General features: G+C 43.3%; 1 protein-coding gene across 1 annotated transcript in view; it reads right to left on the bottom strand.

Moving 5' to 3' along the window:
* Window positions 1-22038, bottom strand: part of ITGA9 (integrin subunit alpha 9) — a 241243-nt gene that overhangs the window by 73683 nt on the left and 145522 nt on the right. The window contains exons 17-18 of the mRNA XM_082192761.1: window positions 17506-17582; window positions 3725-3875 (exon numbers count right to left, since the gene is read on the bottom strand). Of these exons, the coding sequence (XP_082048887.1) occupies window positions 3725-3875; window positions 17506-17582 (228 nt within the window). The remainder of the gene's footprint in view (window positions 1-3724; window positions 3876-17505; window positions 17583-22038) is intronic.

Below are 22038 nucleotides of genomic sequence, written 5' to 3' on the forward strand. Positions count from 1 at the left end.
TTGTGGGCCGCTACCGGCCCATGGGCCTTAGGTTGCCGACTCCTGTTCTAGACAAAGCAGTGCTTGTAGCCAGGACATAACTAATAATAATAATAATAATAAATTTTATTTGTACCCCGGCCTCCCCCGCCGGAGCCGGGCTCAGGGCGGCTAGCATGCCAGTAAAATGTTAAGTCTGACTCTGCAACTCTTATGTGCATGGCTGATATCCTGGGTGACTTAAATAAGCAAAGCAGGACTGGGAACTTCTCTTTTTTAAAATGTTCTTAACAAGAGGGCAGTTTGCTTTTCAGAACCTGTTCCTACCAAATTGTCTAAATGAGCTAGCAAATGAAAGAGGACAATTACTGAGCAGTCCCTGTCATTAAGGCATATTGATACAGAACATGTAATTGGGTGCGGCCCATTTCCAATATATATAATTATCATACGGTTGGGATTTCAGTTCAGGGTGCCGTTTATCTCCAGCACCATCTCAAACTGCCACTCTTAAAAACAAGCGAAAGACTCTCTGGTGTGAAAGATGCAGCTCCTTTCTAATAAAAACTGATAAACTTCTAGGTCTTGTTACAAAGAAAATAAGCCCAGAGGTCAATGCCTCCTGCTGCTGCAGAAAAAGGAGAAAGAAGGAGGCCATTAAAAGCTGTCTGTTGTTAATGACCTACAGAGGTCATTAACATTAGGCTCTTTCATTAGAACACAAGCCTGACTTCAAAAGAGTCTAGGATCCCAATTTGCTTGGAAGGGTATCACTGATTTCAGTGAAACTTCCTTCCACAAGACAGTGTCCTGTTGTTCTGAGTACTAACATACTCCAATTGTTAACTACAAAACCAAACTGCACAAAGAAGACCAGGAGAACAGGGGAGAAAATCCTTCAAATTAACTCACCATTCCTTGCTTAACATTTTTTAATTTCTTTGGGTTAATTTTCAAAGGACTCACACCACTACACCCACCCTCCAAATGTTCTTCTGTTCAAATTGACCATAGGCTGGATTGAGACAAAGCTAGTCACTTAGATACTATAAAAATCAACGACTAATTTGAATCCTATTGATTTCAGTGGAACCTAAGTTGGACTTCGTTTGTATCCCGACCCACTACTATACACTTCTGATCTATGGGAACACATTCAAAATGTGTTCTTTCTATACAGTTGTACATTGGAAGTTGAATGGAATCCATTCCGGAAGTCCATTTGACTTTCAAAACCAAAGCGCAGCTTCTGATTGGCTGCAGGAAGCTCCTGTAGCCAATCAGAAGCCACAGAATCCTCATTGGACATACGGCTTCCAAAAGAACATTCAAAAACCAGAAAGTCACTTTCAGGTCTCTATCATTTAGCAGCCGATTTGTTTGGGAGCCAAGGCTTTCAAGATCCAAGCTACGGCTGTATATTGATCAGTACTGTAGCAACCATCCAAGAGAATAGAAGCATTCTAAATAAAGTGTTTTTTGTGGGGTAGAGGGGGAAATTTATTTATTTCTGAAATATCCACTGACAACTAACCTTGCAAAACATTTGCCACACAGATGGCCATTTCTAAAATAGCAACGCTAGGACAACTAACCAAATGATGCAAGGTTAATAAGCAGGCACACTTGAAAGAACACCTCAAAGAATCCTCTCTATAGTGATGCACAGTTTCAGGACTAATTGTCCCTTAAGCCTATGGAAAGCAATCTTTCAGCCTCTGGCCAAGGCACTGATGCTGGCTGGCTGCAGAGCAGTGTGGAAACAAAATAGCTCAATAAATGAAGTCTTTTAAATATCAACGTGCCCTTTCTCACCCCAGTGAAGAGGAACAGGGGGTTTGCCCAGAAATCCCATTAGCATGGCTCATGAAATTTCAGAGTCTAAAGGAAATGAGAGCCAGCAACAATAACACTTGCATGGAAAGTAAATGCTACTCTAATAATTACTGAGCCGGGGCATATTTCTTCCTTTAAATCTTACCATTCGTTAGATATTCAGTGTCCATGCACCTAATATACGTTTTCGGGAGTTTACATAAGCCATTTGAAACAAAGAGCCAGTTATTGTCCTCACTTCTCGTAGCTACAATAACCAGATGAAAGCATATTACATTTAATCTACTAAGCAGCGCTTAGCAGGCACATGAAAAAACAAACCGAGATGCATGGCAGGTTACTGTATATCAGAAGGGCTATCCGAGGGAGATTATAAACCTGGCAGCCAGGGTGGTCTTGATTCTGAGGTTTACCTCTGCTGAGAATGCATTTCGGGTGGCAATATGGGGTCAAGGTGGGCCTCTTCTGCTGGATCGTGTTCATTAACAGAGCAGCTGCTAAAAGTATCTGACCGAGCTGCCTTTTTCAGTGGAAACATGCTTTACGTAGGACCACTAAACACAACACCATTATGATGTTGTTGTTGAGGTGGACAGGTCTGCTTGTCTCTAGGGATGCGCTTGTACAGCAAAAGAAATACGTAAAGTGGGACATGGAAGACACAGCATACCTTCACCGATGGGAACTTGGAGGCTCCCCTTGAAATCACTATGATTTCAAGACAGAGACAGAGCAGTTCCACCAGGCCTTTGGCCAGGGCACAGCCTGACTCCCTCCTTCGGCAATCTTCGCGGAGCTCTGGCCCAATGGTTGCCAGTGGCTTGATTTGAATTAATTTTATAATGAATGATTTTAGAGTGTTGTGTTGTGTTGTACTTTTGTATTGTTTTATTGTTGTTAGCCGCCCTGAGCCCGGCTTCGGCTGGGGAGGGCGGGATATAAATAAAAAAAAATATTATTATTATTAAGAGTTACAGGGGCGGCTCCAGCTGCACATTTGTATCCTTAGTTATCTCACTCAGCTAATGCCTCCTTGCAGCTGGAAAGCAGGGGAGGTTAGCTGAATGAAATAATTAAGAGATAGTAAAGCCTCTCTCCCTCCCACATTTCTCAATACGTCATCAGACTTTGGGAGGTTTAATTTAGGCTTTACATTTTGTAAATTGTATAATTTTAAGTCTCTTCAAAATCTGGATGGCAAAAAGCGGGGTGTGTTAGTCTGCTCCCAGACTTTGGAACTCCCTTCATAAACTGTTTTAGTTTGGGAACTGTTTTTTAAAAAGGCTTTTAATAATGCTGTGCTGTTTTTAATATCCCAATACAAGAAGAAAGCGAAAAGCATCTGGGCAATCAAGTGAGAATTCTTTTCGCTCTCGCGATCAAACCAGTGACTGCAAGAATATTAAGAACAGAAAGAAGCTGCAGAAAGCTTCTTCTGCACAGAAGCTTTTATTTGTAAAATAGCTTAATAAAGATAAATAGGAGAGCCAAGCTCCCTTGATTTTACACCCCTAGGACAAATGAAAGCAGTTAAAACTCCGCTAATCTCCATGGTCTGAAATCTAAAATAAATTAACTGATAGAAGTTAATAAAAGGAAAGTTCCTTCTCTTCCTCTCCTTGAGGAACCCTCAAAAAGCCTGAACCCCCCCCCAAAAAAACCTCTCTGGTGGTTCAGGAAGACCCTACTGAGGAATATGGGACAGGGTGTGGGGAGCTGTTGTGAGAGAAGAGAACAGAAAACCTTCTTTCCATGAAGGTGGCGGTCAGAGGTGACTGCGGGGTGTAGGATGAGATGAGAAACTTTCCTTCCATTTACTTCCATAGTTTATCTTGAAGTCCAAGCTCATGACTTCAGATTAACAAAAATACAGCATTGCCTGTCCCCAAGGCTGACCGGTTATTCCTACTTTTTGCCACATTTTGATGAAGAAGAGCTCTCTGGAGAAGTTGAAGGCAACGTTCGTGTCATATGCATCGTCCCCAATGTTGGAGATGGTGATGTTCAGGGAAACGTTCTTCACGGCTCCCAAAGCCAGATAGGGAGCCCTATCATCCACGCTGTGAACAGAAACGACAACAGGTTAACCCTTTGCTACTCATTCCCATCTTTTCTCAATTCACAGTAGAGAAACGTGACATCTCACTTTAAAAAAAATGCAAGCCAAAGGAGTTCTCCTGTTACAGGGAGACAAGAATGAGGTGTCTGGCTCACCTCCTAGTCAGTCACTGTGTGGCCAGGCCAAAAGCATTACTTGAGACCACAATGCAAATCAGAGATCATATTTCACCCACCATCAGTGCTTGCTGCTGTTACTGTGCACTGAAATGAATGAGAAAAATGGATTGGCCCCATGTGCAACACGCTGAGCTCACTTGAGGAAGAAGGTTGGATAGTATTGCATACAAACTGAACATTAACCTAAAAACACTGCAACTGCAAGAAAGAAAGCAAAAGAGAGAGAATAGAATACATATGTTGTCAATAAAGCAACGTAAGCCATTGTAGACATGAAATGCCATTTCACATCACTGCATCCTCTACAGCAGCAGCAGCTTGCTTGACTGGGTCAATCATAAGGAGGCCAAGAATATCTGGGATTATCATGGAGTCTGTAGGAGCAAAAAGCAGTAACTGGAAGCGCACGTTGATGCGCTGCTGGACCTCTTGCAGAGAGGTCACGGTAGGCAAAAGTGAGTGCTTGCAGATGACGCCTTCTTTGCAGTCCTTTAAATCAGCATTAGAGCCAGATTTTCTCAACCTTGGATCCCCAGATGTAGTTGGAATACAACTCCCATCCAGTGGCATCTCAAAAGGAGGCGGGGGCGGTCCGCCCGGGGTGCCATGTCCAGACAAGAAGGCACCCCATGGGGTGCTCATCCCGCAGGGCCTTGGATCTGAAGGGCCTGCACCTGTGCTGGATCCGCAGGAGCAGGTACCAGGTGAACCCACTCTGGCTCCGGAGGTGATTGAGGACACATCGCCTACAGGTGCGCCTCTCCCAGCCTTGTCAGGGGAAGGTGAGTCTCCCCCTGGGTCCAGTAACCCTCCAGCCTCTCCTGAGCTGCAGAGGCTCAGGGCAGAGAGGCGGAGGGAACTGGTTTCTCCCAGGAGGAGTGCTCACCTCCAGGCCAGAAGAGGCGGGTCACCTGGGGGCCGGGGCTGCCCCTGGCCTCAGAGAAGATAAAGGCCAGTGAGCCCGGTCCCAGGTTGCGGGAGCAACATCGTTGGATACCTGCTTCTGCCCGCACCCAGACCTGTTCTTCCAGAGTTCCCGACCCCGCCCGGCTTCCTGCTTCGGACCCCGCTTCGTTCTTTGTGAACTGCTTCCAGGCTCTTGACCCAGGACTGACCACGAATGTGTCGTATGTAGCAACGCCACGCATGCCTTGTACGTAGCGGCGCAACGCATGCACAGCTGGCGGTTTGCCCCGCCCGCCCCGGGTGTCTGTTAGCCTTCGTTCGCCCCTGCTCCCATCATCCTTGCTGAGAAGGGCCAGCAATCAGCGATGATGGGAGTTGTAGTCCAAACACATCTGGGGACTCACGGTTGATAAAGGATGCGTTAGACTGATCCCAGAAGAACAGAACTGACCAGACTGGGTGTGTGGGGTGGGGAGGGGAGGGGAGGGGCCCCCTGTCTTGAGTGCCTTTGTCAAAGGGTGTTTATAGCTCAAATTCACCACTATAAATATATATATATATTCTGACTGAAGACATGGCTACATGCCACCTGTCCAAATACATGGAACCTCATGCATGGAAGCATAATGGAGGATAATTGAAGTGCAGAAGCGAAAGGGTTAAGCACACTCCAAATCACCCTCTTGGTGCTTTTGGTGGGATTTAACATTTCATTCATTCATTCATTTATAGAACAGATGTACAGTGATGCCTCGCAAGACGAAAATAATCCGTTCTGTGATTCTCTTCGTCTAGCGGTTTTTTCGTCTTGCGAAGCAAGCCCATTGACGGATTAGCGCTATTAGCGGCTTTTAGCGGCTTATCAGCTTATCAGATCAGCTGATAAGTGGCTTAGCAGCTTAGAAAAGGGGGGGAAAGGGGAAAAAACCCGCAGGAACTCGCAAGACATTTTCGTCTTGCGAAGCAAGCGCATAGGAGATTTGTTTTGCGAAGCACCTCCAAAACGGAAAACTCTTTCGTCTAGCGAGTTTTCCGTCTTGCGAGGCATTCGTCTTGCGGGGCACCACTGTAGTCCTTCCATCAAAAATTGATTCCAAGGCTACTGATAGTAACACAGCTATTAGAAATGCATCCCTCATGTTTCTGTTACATGAGCATCAGTAGTGGCACATGTGGTGAGGAAGAGCCACAGATTCATCCTTGTGACATTGGCATTGATGCTGGGCTGCAGTAGTGCACCACCACTAATCCAGTTCTCCCACCGCTGCAGCTGCACACCCCCAACCTCACTGCCAGCCCAGCCCCATCAAAGTAAGCGCCAGCCCCACCACATGTCAATCAATCTCCTTCCTTGGCAGGCAGAGGATACAAAAGTACATAAATCAAAACATAAAACTGGCGCCTGTTCATAAAAGGAGATACTTTAAGAGGAAACATAATCAGGTTAAAAAGTGCCTTTCAAGTCTTGCAGCGACGCAGTTTAATGGCATCTCTCAGAAATGTTGCTACATTCTCCGTAATTTCGCACCTATGACCGTTCAGTACACAGGAAACCCTGAAGAAGTCGGGGCAATTTAACCTTTCTTTCAGCATGGCGTTTAAATATTTATCGTGGATTTTTGCATAAAATGGGCAGTAAATAGAACATGTGCAATGGTTCTGACCAGTTTGTACTGCAAGGACAATGCCTTTCTGAGTATGGCATGCACTGCTACAGATGCATAAGAGTTTGACCCAGAAGACCCTGAGGTTGTAGCCATGGTGCTCCCCAAAGATTGCAAGACTTTAACTCCCATCACCTCCCAACCTGCTAGCTCAGGATGATGGGATCTGCAGTTCAACGGCATCAGGGGGAGGGGCTACCCCTGACTTTAAAAAATCTTATTCCGGTTTAAAAGCATTCAAACTATATATACAATAAACTACTGATTGCCATACATACAGGGAAGCACAGAATTTTTCACCAACTTAACAATGCATAAGGATCACGGGTCACTATCTGCAGCTGCTGGTTATCTCGTAGAGTAAAATATATGAAAAATAGGGAAATGTTTTAAGTCGTCATTAAGTACAGCATCTATTCCACCCTTGAGGGGAGGGGGGAAGTGGGATTCTTTGGAAAGCACGAACTAAATGTCTGAACTGAAGGAACTGCCATCAGATTCATAGCTTTAGGGTACTTTATTGAAAACCTCATTGGTTTGAGTCTGACAGAGGATTTCTAATCCCCATCACAACAGCAACAGGAGACTGAGCTTAGGCCTTCCTTTCAAGACAGCAGTTTCCTGAGTCATTAAATCTCAGGACATCTGGAATGAATCAGGTACACTTTCAGTAAGAACTGGATTAAGAAAAAGAATCTCTCCATTGGCAAGGGAATTCCTGAGCCCTGTTTGCTTATCCGGGGCATGATGTCATTGGGTATGGATTGCCTGCAGTGATGTATGAACTGCACTGCCAATGTGGTGCCATCCTGCTTTAGCATCTGCAGTTCATTAAACAGGAAGCGCTGCCGTCATCAAAATGTGTTGGTTGAACTGCATTGTTCAAGAAACAACATGACCCAGGCTTCATTGGGACACAGACAAACAGACAGGCACACACACACACTTAAGGAATTGAAGATGTAAGCAAAACAGTAAATGAAAGCGGGATATCGGTTTGGTTTTATTAACTGATTAGCATTTATGTGGGCAGCCTAGTTCCTATCAAGGGGTGAGGCTGGTTTCCATGGCCACTGAACTCCTTAGCCAGACTTATTTTAAGTCTGGATTGCTCTGCGCACATGTGAATATTGTCTAGATTATCTTTGCTTAGAAGAGGTTTCGCTCAAGAATTTGACTGCCAAAGCATTCCAGTGGGGCTTATATTCCAGTGGGCCTTAGGCTCTTCAAAACAGTGATAAAATCTGTGCTTACAAAATCAAGTTATATAATAGCACAGGGGAAAGGCAAGGAAATTGGTCGTCTGCAGATTCTTTGGTTTATCCAGGGCAAAACTTAAGCAGATGATTGCACAAGTACACAAAATCTCTACATATAAATAACATGGCGAATCAACATGAATTAGCGTGTACTCAAGAACACCCAGTAACTGGAACACTTCTGGTAGCTGTTATTAGTGCTCCAGCATAACCAATAAGTTAAATCAGGGCTGGGGGAACTGGTTTTGACTGGAATCCAGAAGTGGCCAACCCTTCACAAGCAATTTTGCATTAAAAAGCATGTAACAGGACAGAGCAGCATGAATGGAGATGGAACAAACCTGTGATCAGAATGGATTATTTTCTTCCTCAGGGGCTGATCTCAATACTGACTTCTTTGGGGGCTTTCTCTCGTGTTTTTTATGGGAATCAAAGTGCCTCTCCTCTTTGTTCCTTGCTTGTCCAGGTAACAAGAACTCATTCCCTCACCCCACAACATCCTTTTAACAGCCCCACAAAAATGCAGAGAGGGCAGACTTTCAAAGGGAACAATAATAATCAAGAAATTCTGTCCTCTGGTTCAGTTCAACTATAATGTGGATCTCTTCTTTCTTAAGAAACGAAACAAAATCCACTACTACTAGGCAGGGGGTTGGACTCGATGGCCCTTGTGGTCTCTTCCAACTCTATGATTCTATGATTCTAGTCAACTGTAAGGTTAAAAACTGTAAAATATAATACGTTACGGCAGTTTCTGCCTAGGGCTTATTCACAAGGCCACAATAATCGTTTAGGGTGTCATCTGGCTCAATTCTTGTTAATGGACTTTTGCTGTTAACTTGAAAGAAAAACTTCCCATTAAGTCAATGGAATGTGGCCACACCCTTGATAACTAAATTGGTGGTGTGCAAGACCTATCACAGATCAGCTGTCATCAAGAGAATTGCCTTGGCAAGTGAAAAGACTAGCTGCCAATGGACACCGGATTATCCATTCCTAACAGCTATCTCCTTCAGTTATGTGCATTATGCCTGCAAGACACATTTTGTTACGTGACTCTTTAGCTATCTCAAAACAGAATGTGTTCTCTCTCTCTCTCTCTCTCTCTCTCATCTGCAATTAGAAATCTAAGAAAGACCCACTCTGGTTTGTCTCCATGCTAATTAAGAGCATTTATATATAGCTGAATATTTCAAAGCGTTTTCCCTTCCACTTCTTTTTTTCGTCTGGGAGACTTGTCACCCAAAGAAAAGAAACCAAAAAAAAACAGGCGACACCAACTCATTTGCTTTCTGCACAGCAGGATTTCCTTGTGGGGTTTTCTGTGACTTTGATTCGTATCATTTGTATTAATTTCTGTAGCAGTTCACTGGGTGGTTCCAACAACCCGAACTGTTTATCAGGCAGATGTTCAATGGAAGATGTACTTCAAATGTGTACAGTGGTGCCCCGCAAGACGAATGCCTCGCAAGACGGAAAACTCGCTAGATGAAAGAGTTTTCCGTTTTGGAGGTGCTTCGCAAAACCAATCTCCTATGGGCTTGCTTCGCAAGACGAAAATGTCTTGCGAGTTCCTGCAGGTTTTTTTCCCTTTCCTCCCCCTTTTTCTAAGCTGCTAAGCCGCTTATCAGCTGATCCGATAAGCCGCTAAAAGCCGCTAAAAGCCGCTAATAGTGCTAATAGCGCTAATCCGCTAATCCGTCAATGGGCTTGCTTCGCAAGACGAAAAAACCGCTAGATGAAGAGAATCACAGAACGGATTCTTTTCGTCTTGCGAGGCACCACTGTATTAAGACAGACTAAGTAGCTAAGTTCCTCTATTTGATTTTTTGCCGCCGAAATACACTACAGGACCTTGCTGGAGACCCATAGAGGTGAAACAGAGTGCTCACCTCCTTTTCTTCCTTTTGGCAAATGACTGTATCATTGAAATGGTGACAAGATAGCACTGGCCTATTTATTCTGAATGTTTGTAAGTGATGCCAATAAAGGTTTGATGATGATGATGAGACAGACTAATGTAATATATGTATAAGTTGTTAGTGCAAGAAAGCCTGGCAGTATTCATCCCATGAGATATATTCTAACATTCCTTGTAACTTCCAATAACATTTCAATAACTCTACTGGTATAACAAAATGGATTAAGTGGTTTCTGATTTCTTTACTCTGCTATAGACTTTAAATAAAAATAAATCTAAGGTCGTAGAAACATATGATATCGGCATCACACAAATCTTTCGCTTCTTTTGATTCTCAGCTTTCACCTTTAAAAATGCCAGCTCCTAGGCCTCGCAGTTGCAAAGGATATGAATGACAATATGTCAACAATGTGTGATAAAATATAAGCAGCTGTAGAATCCATAGGTAAGGGAGTTAAGTTGACCAGAAAAGTTAAAAGGGAGGACCCTGAAAACTCACATGCTTAATGCTGGTGACAGAATTCAACTTTGGGGAGCAAATAAATTTGATTTTAAAACAGTAACTGCAAAGCACTCAAAGAACAGGGTCTCAGAAGTGCCTGTTAACTGTAAAACTGTTGTCATCACATTGCTCCTTTGTGTTTTCAGTCCCACATGTGGACATTCTTGATACCATATTGGCTCCTGTGCATCTTTTTGTATTATGTTTGCAAATAAATAGTGCTGCTGACCAGACTCGTAGCTGTTGCTTGCTTAAGGAGAAATTTTCAGGACAAGAGACAGTCTTAACAGCAGCCACAAGACAGTTAATAATGGTCAAAGCGTTTCACGAACATTAGCTTTGAAAGAGTAGTGGGAAATCTCTTTGAGCACTCCCTGAGAATAAGATTTTAAGAAATATGAGTTACAGGTTTTCTCTCCCCACTCCAAAACTTCTAAGTTTCGATAGGTTTGGAAAAGTGCAAGTAGGAGGTAAACTGGCAAAGAAGAGAGCTGTTGGTGGAGGAGTTTGGTTCATTTAAATGCTCCAGGATTTTGCTGCTATTCTAAATCTAATTGTGCTTGACTAGTACTGGGGGTTGCAAAATGCTTGATAAGCCTTCTACATTTTTGCAGTCCTGAGCAGGCTGCAAAAATTAGTTCATTAAGCGTTTTATGGCTAAAATTGTGCTTGCACACAAAAGAAATTGTAGCAAGTCTGCCACCTATTTTCTGCCTCTCGAGGAACACACTTTTTGATAGATCACATTCTGCATTGTTCATCACATATGGTAATAATTCAACCATTTGGTGGCATGGCTCAAGGCTATAAAATGAATGGGCCCTGGGGAAGATGGTACAATTCCTAGTACATGCATAACTGCCATACTGTCCCTGCAATATAAGGTTTGCCAAAGAGAGCATTTAAACTCCAGAAACAGTAAATCCAGGCCCATTTGATATTGCACAGGCTGAAAATTTGTGATGAAAGCCAGAACACCATAAATGCACAGTTGTGTTTGGCTTTTTGTAATATAAATCTGACTCAGTAGATTTGATTTTAAGCATCTGCATAAGCTTCGTTTACTAACCTTGCATACAGTCAACTTATATGACATTTGAAATTGGGATTCTTAAAGGTCACCTGGTGAGCTGAAATGGAAGAACTGCTGTTGGAGAATTTTTCTTTTGCGCTTATACATTTCTTGGCTAAAAATATCTGGCTTGGGTATAGTTCTTTTCTTGACATAAATCACTCGCTACTGTGCAACAAATTCTTTATTGCAACCAACAGTAAAGTTTATGAGCTTGTATTCCAAGATTGCCATCTCTGCTGGAGTGGTGAACAGCTTTAACTTTTTTTTATCATTTCCTTTTCCTCATATGGGCATCTGAATGGGTTGTGAGTTTTGTTTCTGGGTGGAGATGAGCAAAACCTACCCATCTCAATTCAGAAATGGTCTCTCCACACACACCCATACCCGAAAAAAAAAATGGTTTAGAGGCACAGATTATAATTTCCAGCATACTTTACTTAGAAAACTAAAAAGCCCCAGGCACACACCTCAGGCAAAACCAATACTCCATTAAGGAAAAGCCTTGCAGGGCCTTTCTTATATGAAAATCAAGAGGTCTCTCCCACCTGTTTCTCCCTCCCCAGGGTAAGGATTTCCACCCCTCAAGGAAGGAATCAGGCTGGTGGAAAATGAAACCCATTTAAAAATCCGACACAACTTAAGGGGGTTGGACCCAGTTCAAAAATGGACCACACTTTTTGAGCAAAGTCCCACACTATCCCGTCTACCAGGTCCAGAGTCAGCTCCTGGCATTTTGCAGCAGCTGCCGGATCACCCAGTAGCTCAGGATCAGGAGCGATATTTGCCCCAGATCCCCAACAGCAGGAACTAATGGACATCATTTTAATTTCCTTCAGTGCCCTGGAATGAAACTAGCTCAAGCCCACTGGGGCACTGTGGGAAAGAAAATGGCTACACCCAGCCATCCTTGGAGACCAGGGCCGGATTTACGTATAAGCTAAACAAGCTATAGCTTAGGGCCCCACTCTCTTGAGGGCCCCCCAAAAAATTAAAGGAAAAAAAATGGATGTACAGTCATACCTTGGGATAAATATGCTTCAGGATAAGTATTTTCATTTTTTTATATATATATACATTTTTATTAAAGTTTCACAAATTTTTAAACAAACACAAAAACACAAACAAACACAACACAAATAACAAGTAAAGTTTCGGATCCTTATTTTCTTAACATCTTTCCCTGACTTCCCCACACCTCCACTTCTTGTATTCCAATTCCAATAGTTAGCTCAGCAAGTTCTTGTCCCCAACTTTTACCTTAATATTATTCATCTTAATTAACCAATTTTAACTTATAGACCTCAATTTAAACAACAATACTCATTCTTTACATTCTTTACACCCTTTTCTAAGGTCGACCCAAATTCCCTTCCACAAATTTCCCAATTTTTATATTAATTACAAAACAAAATAACAGAGAGACAACATATAATTATACACCCTTTGGATTCCAAAACTCTCACCCCCCCTTTCCCGGTTTTGATCCCCAAAAAATGTCCCTGTCTGTCAACTATCAGCCTGGAGATCTCACGTCCGAGGCCCTCAAATCTCTCTCAGTCCCTCTGCCGGTTTTTTTGGTAGTCCTTTATATTAGACATCAAGTCTCGGAGAAGCTCTGTCCCAATAGGGTCTATGTTTCTTCCAACCAGACCTCCATATTCAAAAGTGGAGCCCAAATCTTGTTTCTTGTTCCTTTTAAGTCCAACTGTCCCAAATGTCCCAGGATAAGTATTTTCAGGTTGTGCTCTGCGGCAACCCGGAAGTAACAGAGTGCGTTACTTCCGTGTTTTGACGCTTGCGCATCCGCAGTCAAAATGACGTCACGCACATGTGCGGAAGCAGCGAAATGTGACCCATGCATGCGCAGACTCACTGTCGCGGCTTACGTTCTATTCAGGATGTGAACGGGGCTCCAGAACGGATCCCGTTCGCATCCCAAGGTACCACTGTACATTTCCAAAATAAAAGATAAAAAACAAATAAAATAAAACCTACATACAGCAGCAGTGTTTTGTGCTGTGTAGGCTCCTATGATGTAAGTAATGGGCCCCGCCTGCTAGCCTGCTCCCTAAAATATCACTGGTTTGCTCATTTCTATATATAGGGTGCCTACATCCTGCATGTGCAAATGGCTCTAGATAGCTATTAGGTCCATTTTTTCAACACAAAAACCAGTGACAATTTGTTGTTGACAAAGGAGAGCTGGACGTTTAAAGGGCTGCAGTACCTTCAGTAGCCTAGGGCCTCATCAAACCTAAATCTGGCCCAGCTGGAGCCATAGGAGCCAACTCCTAAGGACCAAGGTCCCTTCACCACCAGGAGCACCCATAAAATATTTGAGGGTGCCACCCCACCCCCAGTTGATAGGCATTGCCATTCAAATGGTGTGTGCGCGCTGCATCTTGGGATCAATTATGCAGCGTGGGACTCCCCATCCCCCAATATTTTATTCAAGTTGGCATCTCTGCTTGGCGAGTTTCTGTAGCTACTACCTGGTGGGGCCTGTCAGTGAAAGAGGGATCCCACCAGAAGGCACTATGCCCAATACCCCATCAAACCTGGAGCCAGTTTTGCACCAATCAAACAACATCAAGAATGAATTTTCCACCTTAGCATTATTAATAATGGTACAAGTTTTTAGCAGGTGGGTGGATTTTTTTACACAGTAAAAATGGACATTGGGGTGCTTCTCAGTTCTACAGAAAGGCAAATGAGTGGCACATATTGGCATGGGAATAAACGGCAACTCCTCCACAACTCTTAAGGCAATCCCAAACTATCTATCTATCTATCTATCTATCTATCTATCTATCTATCTATATATACAGTATACACATTTAAATTAGGCTACTGGAGTCAGCTGGCATTTCCCCCACAACAGGGAAATAATGTGCAAACTCATCTGCCAAATAACACTCAATATTTTAATTTTTTTAGAGAGAGAAAGATTGCATTTTTATGAATTGTAAACTTGTGCAAATTTAATCAATTGATTAATCAGCTAAAAATCTGATGATTAATCAACTACAATTCCTTTAACTAGGCTGCAGCTCTAATCTTAACACAAATTAATCAATAAATTAATTAACTAAAAATCTGATGATGATCAATTACAATTTCTCTCACTTGGTTGCAGCACTAATCCTAATGAACTAGCTTACTAATACGATTGTTTCTAGGATATTCATTTTATATTTCTCAGCTACCTTTTAAGTTTTCGTTGTTCTGCTGAAGGGTAGGGTATAAATGTTTTTAATGTTTATTTAGAAAAAAATTGAATTTACCATGCATTGATTTTCTTTTGTTGTGTCAGGCATGAAGGCAAAATATACATATTTAAAATGTAAAGATACCTTCACCTTCCCCCAAAACAGACTGTGACAAAAAAAATTAAAATATGTGCCCATTTATCTTCTGCAGATACGGGTGGTTGGATGTGTCTGGTTGTAGGATGGGAATATGTAATCAATTACACTCAAGAATTCTTTGAAATAATGCAGCGCTGACAGACATACACAGTTGGATGGGTATCTTCATCTGCAATCCACTCCTGTCCACTGTCAAGTCCATGCATCTTACTATCAAACACAATTCACTGGCCAGAATTGGCAGAAGTAACCAAAGTCCAGACTAATTGGCACCATCCCGGAGACACCAATTATCTGCATTAGAAACAAGACCTGGTGGATTAGCACGGCACCCCTAATTTAACAGTGGAATCCTATGCATGCTTACTCAGAAGAAAGCAGCACTCAGTTTATGGCTGTTTACTCCGAGTTAAGTGGTTATAGCAAATTAACCTCTCTTGCCCAGATCCATCCAAAGACATTGGATTGGGCTCAACCCATATTTATAGATATCCAAACACTTTATATACTTGGACTCCAGAAATGCTAGCACTATAATTATTACGAGAAACAACAAAGGAATGACATCTTGTGAATCTGACACTAACTGGGAAGGAATTCCTGCACCGCAATTAAGTCCTCCAATTTCCATTTCGGGATTCGGCGTTCTGCTCCACCCTCCACCCCCAATGCACATTATTTGCAGTGATGAAAAATGAGAAAAGCCTGGCATGGTACGGAGGGATTGCAAATGAATGACAGCTGGAAGATAGATTCTGAAAGGGTCTCTGAATACTTGGTGCCAATTGGCCTTCAAGGCAAATGTCGGCATTTGCGGGGGGTGGGGCAGAGGAATATGCTGGGAAATAAAACTCACTCTGGCTTTAATGACAAGAGCAGGGAAAGTTTAGGTAGCTGAAATACGTTGGAGGAAGAAAAACCGCTTTTGAAGTTCTCCCATCAATAACCGTCATTTATAACAAGTTCGTCTCCCATCCCAAGATCACTTGCACTCTCACAGCAGCAAGAGTACTCATCGCAAAGCATTGGAAGACACAAGATCTACCCACTTTGGAAGAATGGCAGATGAAGGTGATAGACTATATGGGACTGGCTGAAATGACCGGCAGAATCCGTGATCAGGGGAAAGAGACGGCGGAAGAAGATTGGAAGAAATTTAAAGTTTATCTCAAGAAACATTGTAAAATTAATGAATGCTAAAATGTCGTGGTTTTAGGGGGGGGGAAGGAGACTACAGCTGTAAAAGATTAAGTAAAAGAAAAGAATAAGGGAAAATTTGATAAAACCAAGTGTTAGGATTTGCTGAAATAATTTTGGAAATTGGGATGTAGAAAGGGGAGGTATGGGGAAGTCAGCGAAGTAAGGTTTAAGAAAAAGCGATATGAAATTATACATGTTTGTTTGTGTGTGTGTTTGTTTGTATTGTGTATTGTTTTGTGTTTATAAAAACTGTGAAAAACCAATAAAAATTTTACTAAAAAAAAAAAATCACTTGCACACCCCCAGTCTTCATAAACCAACACACAGTCCATGCGCAAGTCTTGTTCCGGCCTCTCCCCCACAGGGAATGCAGAAGCCATGCGAGGAGCCTAGCCGCTCTGCTTTTTCTATTAACACTCCCAGTCAAGCCGCACTCCTTCTCATGGCACCGCATGGAGTGCTATTCCATTTATATAGTCCTTCAGGGAGGATTTGCTCTCCAGCTGCACTGCTAGAAGCTGCCTGCCCATTCTGCTCCAGGGGTGGCACCTGTCCATTTTACTCTGCTGCCCGCTTTATTTTTTAATAACCAAGAGGGGCTCTTTCCGCCTGCTGCCCGTATCCCTTTTCGCGTATGCAGTGCCACGCAGGCAAACCCATTTTGTGCCTCTGCCTTTTTGCTATTCTTATATTCTGAACATGGCCCCAGATACCACTCCTCTCTTCCCTGACAGCTGACAGCTGCTGACAGACCTGTGATCAAATGCACACAGGTTTGGGCAACGTGGCTGGCACAGTTGCAGAAATGTATCAGTAACTACATTCAACTAAGAGGAGGGGAGACAAATGGAGAAATCATACCCAGTCATACTCAGAAATCATACCCAAGCATGTGAAACGTCTGAGAAGCATCAATAAAGCAACATAAAGTGCCTTGGCATTTCTTTGAAATTAAAGGCCGCACACAAATAATTCATATATATACAGTGGTGCCTTGCAAGACGAAAAGAATCCGTTCTGTGATTCTCTTCGTCTAGCGGTTTTTTTGTCTTGCGAAGCAAGCCCATTGACGGATTAGAGGATTAGCGCTATTAGCGCTATTAGCGGCTTTTAGCGGCTTTTAGCGGCTTATCAGCTTATCGGATCAGCTGATAAGCGGCTTAGCGGCTTAGAAAAAGGGGGGGAAGGGAAAAAAACCCGCAGGAACTCGCAAGACATTTTCGTCTTGCGAAGCAAGCCCATAGGAGATTTGTTTTGCGAAGCACCTCCAAAACGGAAAACTCTTTTGTCTAGCGAGTTTTCCGTCTTGCGAGGCATTCATCTTGCGGGGCACCACTGTATATATAAAATAAGCATGGGGTGGGGTTGAACCAACAGTATGAAATATCCTGCAAACAAAAAGTTGGGGAAAGGAGGAATTAAAAAGTTTAGCTCTAGAGTTTTCTGAATATAGAGTGTCCTCTATGCATGTAAACATAATTATATAGGTCCTGACAGTTTAAACCAGTATTCCCCCCCCAAAAAAAAATGAATCAAGCATTTAAAAGTGGCACTCACCTGGATAGGAATAGTTTCCCCTGAAGGTTAAGATCAGCGGCACAGTCATCTGACTGACAATTCCTCTCAAAAACAGTCTATGAGAATTAAGAAAATAACGTTACTGGGAAGGGGGGGAAACAAGAAGACCAAATAATCTCTGTTTGATATGCTGTGGGATCTACTTTTTAAAAATTAGATATTGCTATGGTAGATTTTGTTGTGTGAATGGTGCCAAGCACCTGATTTCATCTCACTGACAACAAGTAATTAACATTCCTGAACACTTTCCGGGATTTAACTACAGACACGGGTTACAAGAAGACAAAATAACTGGCAGAGTACTTCCATCGAGAGTCATAGCAGGTGAAGTAAATGGGGGCAAATTCCTCAGGAGCTATAAATGCAGAAGAAGGAATCCTTCTATTAAACAAAGCAGGCGTGCTCTTGCAAGAGGTGAACAGGAACAGCTGTAAAATTCCTTGACCTGCCAGGAAAATGTTCCATTTCATGGGGCGAAGGGTCAGTATTGGGTAGCAGAAAAGGGGCAGCCCAGGCACAAAGCCCTGCGCTGCCAAACCAGGCTGCCGCGAGAAAAATGATAAATCAGAAAAGGAGCAATGCCTTTTTCCCCTGTAAAAAGTTGCCTGCGTTCACCAGGTTCATGGCGATCCGCCTTCTGAATCCACCACCCTTTTCACAGGGGGTACACTGCGGCACCCCCCAAAATGTCTGCCACTTGACCAGACACAGCCGCCTGCCCTGTCGCGTACACACAGGCTCACAGAGGCCCCTTCTGCCCCACATTTTTCCTTTTCCCCTTCTTCCACACCCACTGAAAGCTCCAGGAAGCAGAAGAACCATAGAGGTGGAAGCGACCACAAGGGTCACCACAATATTTGAAGGCGGGGAGGTGCTGGTATTGTGTACCGCTGAGTATTTCCAGAACAAAAGCACTGAAAAGGAGCCTAAGCACTTCATACATCTCATTTATAAGCACTTGACTTGGCTACAGGAACGTGGCCATACAGCTGAACCTGCAGAAAGCAGTTGATGGGCACTGAGTTTGACTCTATTAGCTTGCCATGGTGCTGAGTTCCCACAGGGAACTAAATTGCACAGCTGATCCTTGCAGAAAGCAACTTTGCCAGTTCTGTGCTCTGCATTTTGCCTAGATTTTCAGCTTGCTGGACCCTTGGGAAGTGCTGTGCAAGGGACTTGTTTGATAGGTGGGTGGAGCAACCCACCTGCCAATCACATGACCTCTGTTACAAAGGAGAAACCAAAAGTCGGTGCCCCAGTCTGCATAAGTGAATGGTTTTGCAAATACACAAGTCACATTTAGCATAAAGGCAATGGCCGTTCTGTACGGTTTTGTTGCTCAAGTTAATTAACTGCAGACCTTTCAAAGTCAGAAATGCTTCTAGACGCTTTCTTGTCCAAGTCATGACTAAATTACTTCCAAGCCTATCAGTCTGGCTTTCCCTCCCGCATGCAGGCCTGATTCATTAAAGGACAGACCATTTGAAAGCCCAGTTCAAGCCAATTGTATTCGAAAGCTGGGTGGGATCATGTTTAGATTTCCTGGCATGGGAAGGGTCCATTCACTGCCAACTTTGGGTTCACTCTGACCACTGAATTCCGACATCAGAAGCCAGGCAAGTATATGTGGGTGGGTCTGGATGCATTAGGGATTCCACTCAACCAAAATATGGGGGAGGGGACCATTATATTCAATTAGACCAAAAGGGAGGGGTTGGAGAAAGCAGTTTCCTGTAATAAAGGCAATATCTGTATCTTGGACATATTGGGAGTAACACTGACAACTTCTCTGCTCTACCCAACATCAGAGTACATTCTCAGCATCAAATAATTTTACTCCTACATGTCGCAGATGTTCGGAAGGATAATGAACAATGCTATGCCTGCGAAACTGGTCACTGCCTTCCCTGCCCCTCGTGAAATTCCTCTGTTGCCATCCTGGATGATATCAGGGCTGGTCTACAAAGCATCCTATCTGCTCCCCAGCCACTTCCTCATAGAGAGTTTCCACAGTGTGCTGTAACCTTTGGTTGCTGTGGGACTTCTCCCTATTGTGTGGAGAGTTTTCTCACCATCCTCAAACCTGGCTTAGGAAGCTCTCTATATGATAAGGAGCAGCCGAGTCGTAACCACTGGAAGACACATCCCACAAGTTCACCTCCCTGACAATAAAACTACAGCAATAATAAAACAAATAACCATGTGGCGTTTTTTCATGACACTCAAAACCATCAGACTGAGGCTTCCACCTACAAGTTTTTAATGTGTGACATTTTAATGTATTTTTAATCTTTGTCGGAAGCCGCTGAGAGTGGCTGGGAAGCCCAGCCAGATGGGTGGGGTACAAATAATAAATTACAGTGGTACCTCGGGTTACATACGCTTCAGGTTACATACGCTTCAGGTTACAGACTCCGCTAACCCAGAAATAGTGCTTCAGGTTAAGAACTTTGCTTCAGGATGAGAACAGAAATCGTCCTCTGGCAGCGTGGCAGCAGCAGGAGGCCCCATTAGCTAAAGTGGTGCTTCAAGTTAAGAACAGTTTCAGGTTAAGTACGGACCTCCAGAACGAATTAAGTACTTAACCTGATATACCACTATATTATTATTATTATTATTATTATTATTATTATTATTATTATTATTATCATCTGCCGAATGGAAGGCACAACCCTAAATTGATTCCACACTAGACTAGCCTTTCAAGCAGCCTACTTGGACCTTAAGGGCATCTGTGGAGTTCCCTCTTGCTCAAATTCAGGTGGTAGCAAGAAAAGAGCGGGACTTCTCAGTGTTGGCCCCCTCCCTTTGGAATGCTCTCCTCAGGGACACTTGCATGGTGCTCGCTTTACAACCCTTTGGATGCCGGATGAAGATTTGCCTTCTCCTCATACAGATTTGCCTTCTCCATATACTCCTCATATCTTAATAGATTTAGCTGCAGCAGTAGCAGTTTTTTGTGCTTTAGAGTGCCATCTTTCTCAGAATATGTTAATATTCTGAATGGGGATTTTGTGTTTAGTCCTCTGTTTAAGTGGGAATGTTGTCATTGATGTTGATTAATGTGTTTCAGGAAATTGTTCCTTGCAGTGTTGTGTGCAGTTTTGCCTAGAGGCATCTTGTATTAGGTAATACCTAAATGCAAAAAATAATAATAATAACATCCCCAATCCATAGTTTTTGTGGAGCAAAACAACAAACACCATGCCAAGTCTAAAACCTTACAGTTCCCCCCCCCCCCAATATGTTTAATGTTATTTCATTTGACTTTGGTTTACAAAATTACAGGCTGTAAGAAAAACTACCCAGTGACAGGAGCCACATTCCTCAGGAAACGCTCACACACTTCTGCCCTCTGGCAAAAGCGGTATTCAGTTAAGATTCATTTATTTGTACCAGTTGGAAGCCACTATTTTTAACAATATGAAATTTGGAATACAGATGGGAGACCACTCTTCTGAACAGGCAGCAAGTGAATACCCAGCGTCTTATTCATCATAGTTCATTCTGATCATCTGCTTGAAGGTTTCTTTTTTTAAAAAAAATAGTGTGTAATATGTGGTGGTGAATAAAAACAAATACAAGTTATGGGGCAGGGGGAGGTATTTGTGCAATCACACTTATGCAGCAGTAAAGACTAGAAACATTGTACAGTGCTCAGAAAGACTGAATGCAAGCTCTCAGACTGCCTGTCCCTCAATAAATCCATGATGGCAACAATCTCCTTTCTAAATCTGGTGTTACTTGGCATGGTAAATGTTATGTATTGCAACTTCTCACCCTGGCCACCAGGAGTATCGTGTATATAGTTTTCACTCAGGTCCACATCAGTTACCGTATTTTTTTGCTCTATAAGACCCCCTTTTTCCCTCCTAAAAAGTAAGGGGAAATGTGTGTGCGTCTTATGGAGCGAATGCAGGCTGCGCAGCTATCCCAGAAGCCAGAACAGAAATAGGGATTGCTGCTTTCGCTGCGCAGCGATCCCTCTTGCTGTTCTGGCTTCTGAAATTCAGAATATTTTTTTTCTTGTTTTCCTCCTCCAAAAACTAGGTGCGTCTTGTGGTCTGGTGCATCTTATAAAGTGAAAAATACGGTACTTTAGGCGGAAAACCCTGGGTTGTTGTTGCTACAATGTTGACAGCTGGTGTCAGGGAACTGACATCGGAGGAAAGGGAAGTGGTAAGGCTCCCAGAGACTGGGAGAGAGTCAACAGCCAAAGCAGGGACCAGCAGGGGGAGCGCGGGGTCTCTGGAGGAGGATCTCAGTAATGCTGAGAGAGACGCAGCAGCCCAGGCAGGAAGCAGCAGGGGAGAGAAAGGGGTGAGAGACACTTCGAGCGAAAATAGCGGGGAGGTGTCAGAAGCTACTGCAGGGAGACCCATGCTTCGCCGGAAGCTGCCACGTCGTGAGTCCAGGAGACGCGTTTCCGTTAAGGAACTTCTTTGCTGGAAGCGCTTCCGCAGACAGCCACTGTCAGACTCTACTAGTGACTAGAGCAGACATGTCTGAGGA

Source organism: Podarcis vaucheri, assembly GCF_965113315.1.
Source record: "Podarcis vaucheri genome assembly, chromosome: 12".
Classification (NCBI taxonomy): Eukaryota; Metazoa; Chordata; class Lepidosauria; order Squamata; family Lacertidae; genus Podarcis; species Podarcis vaucheri.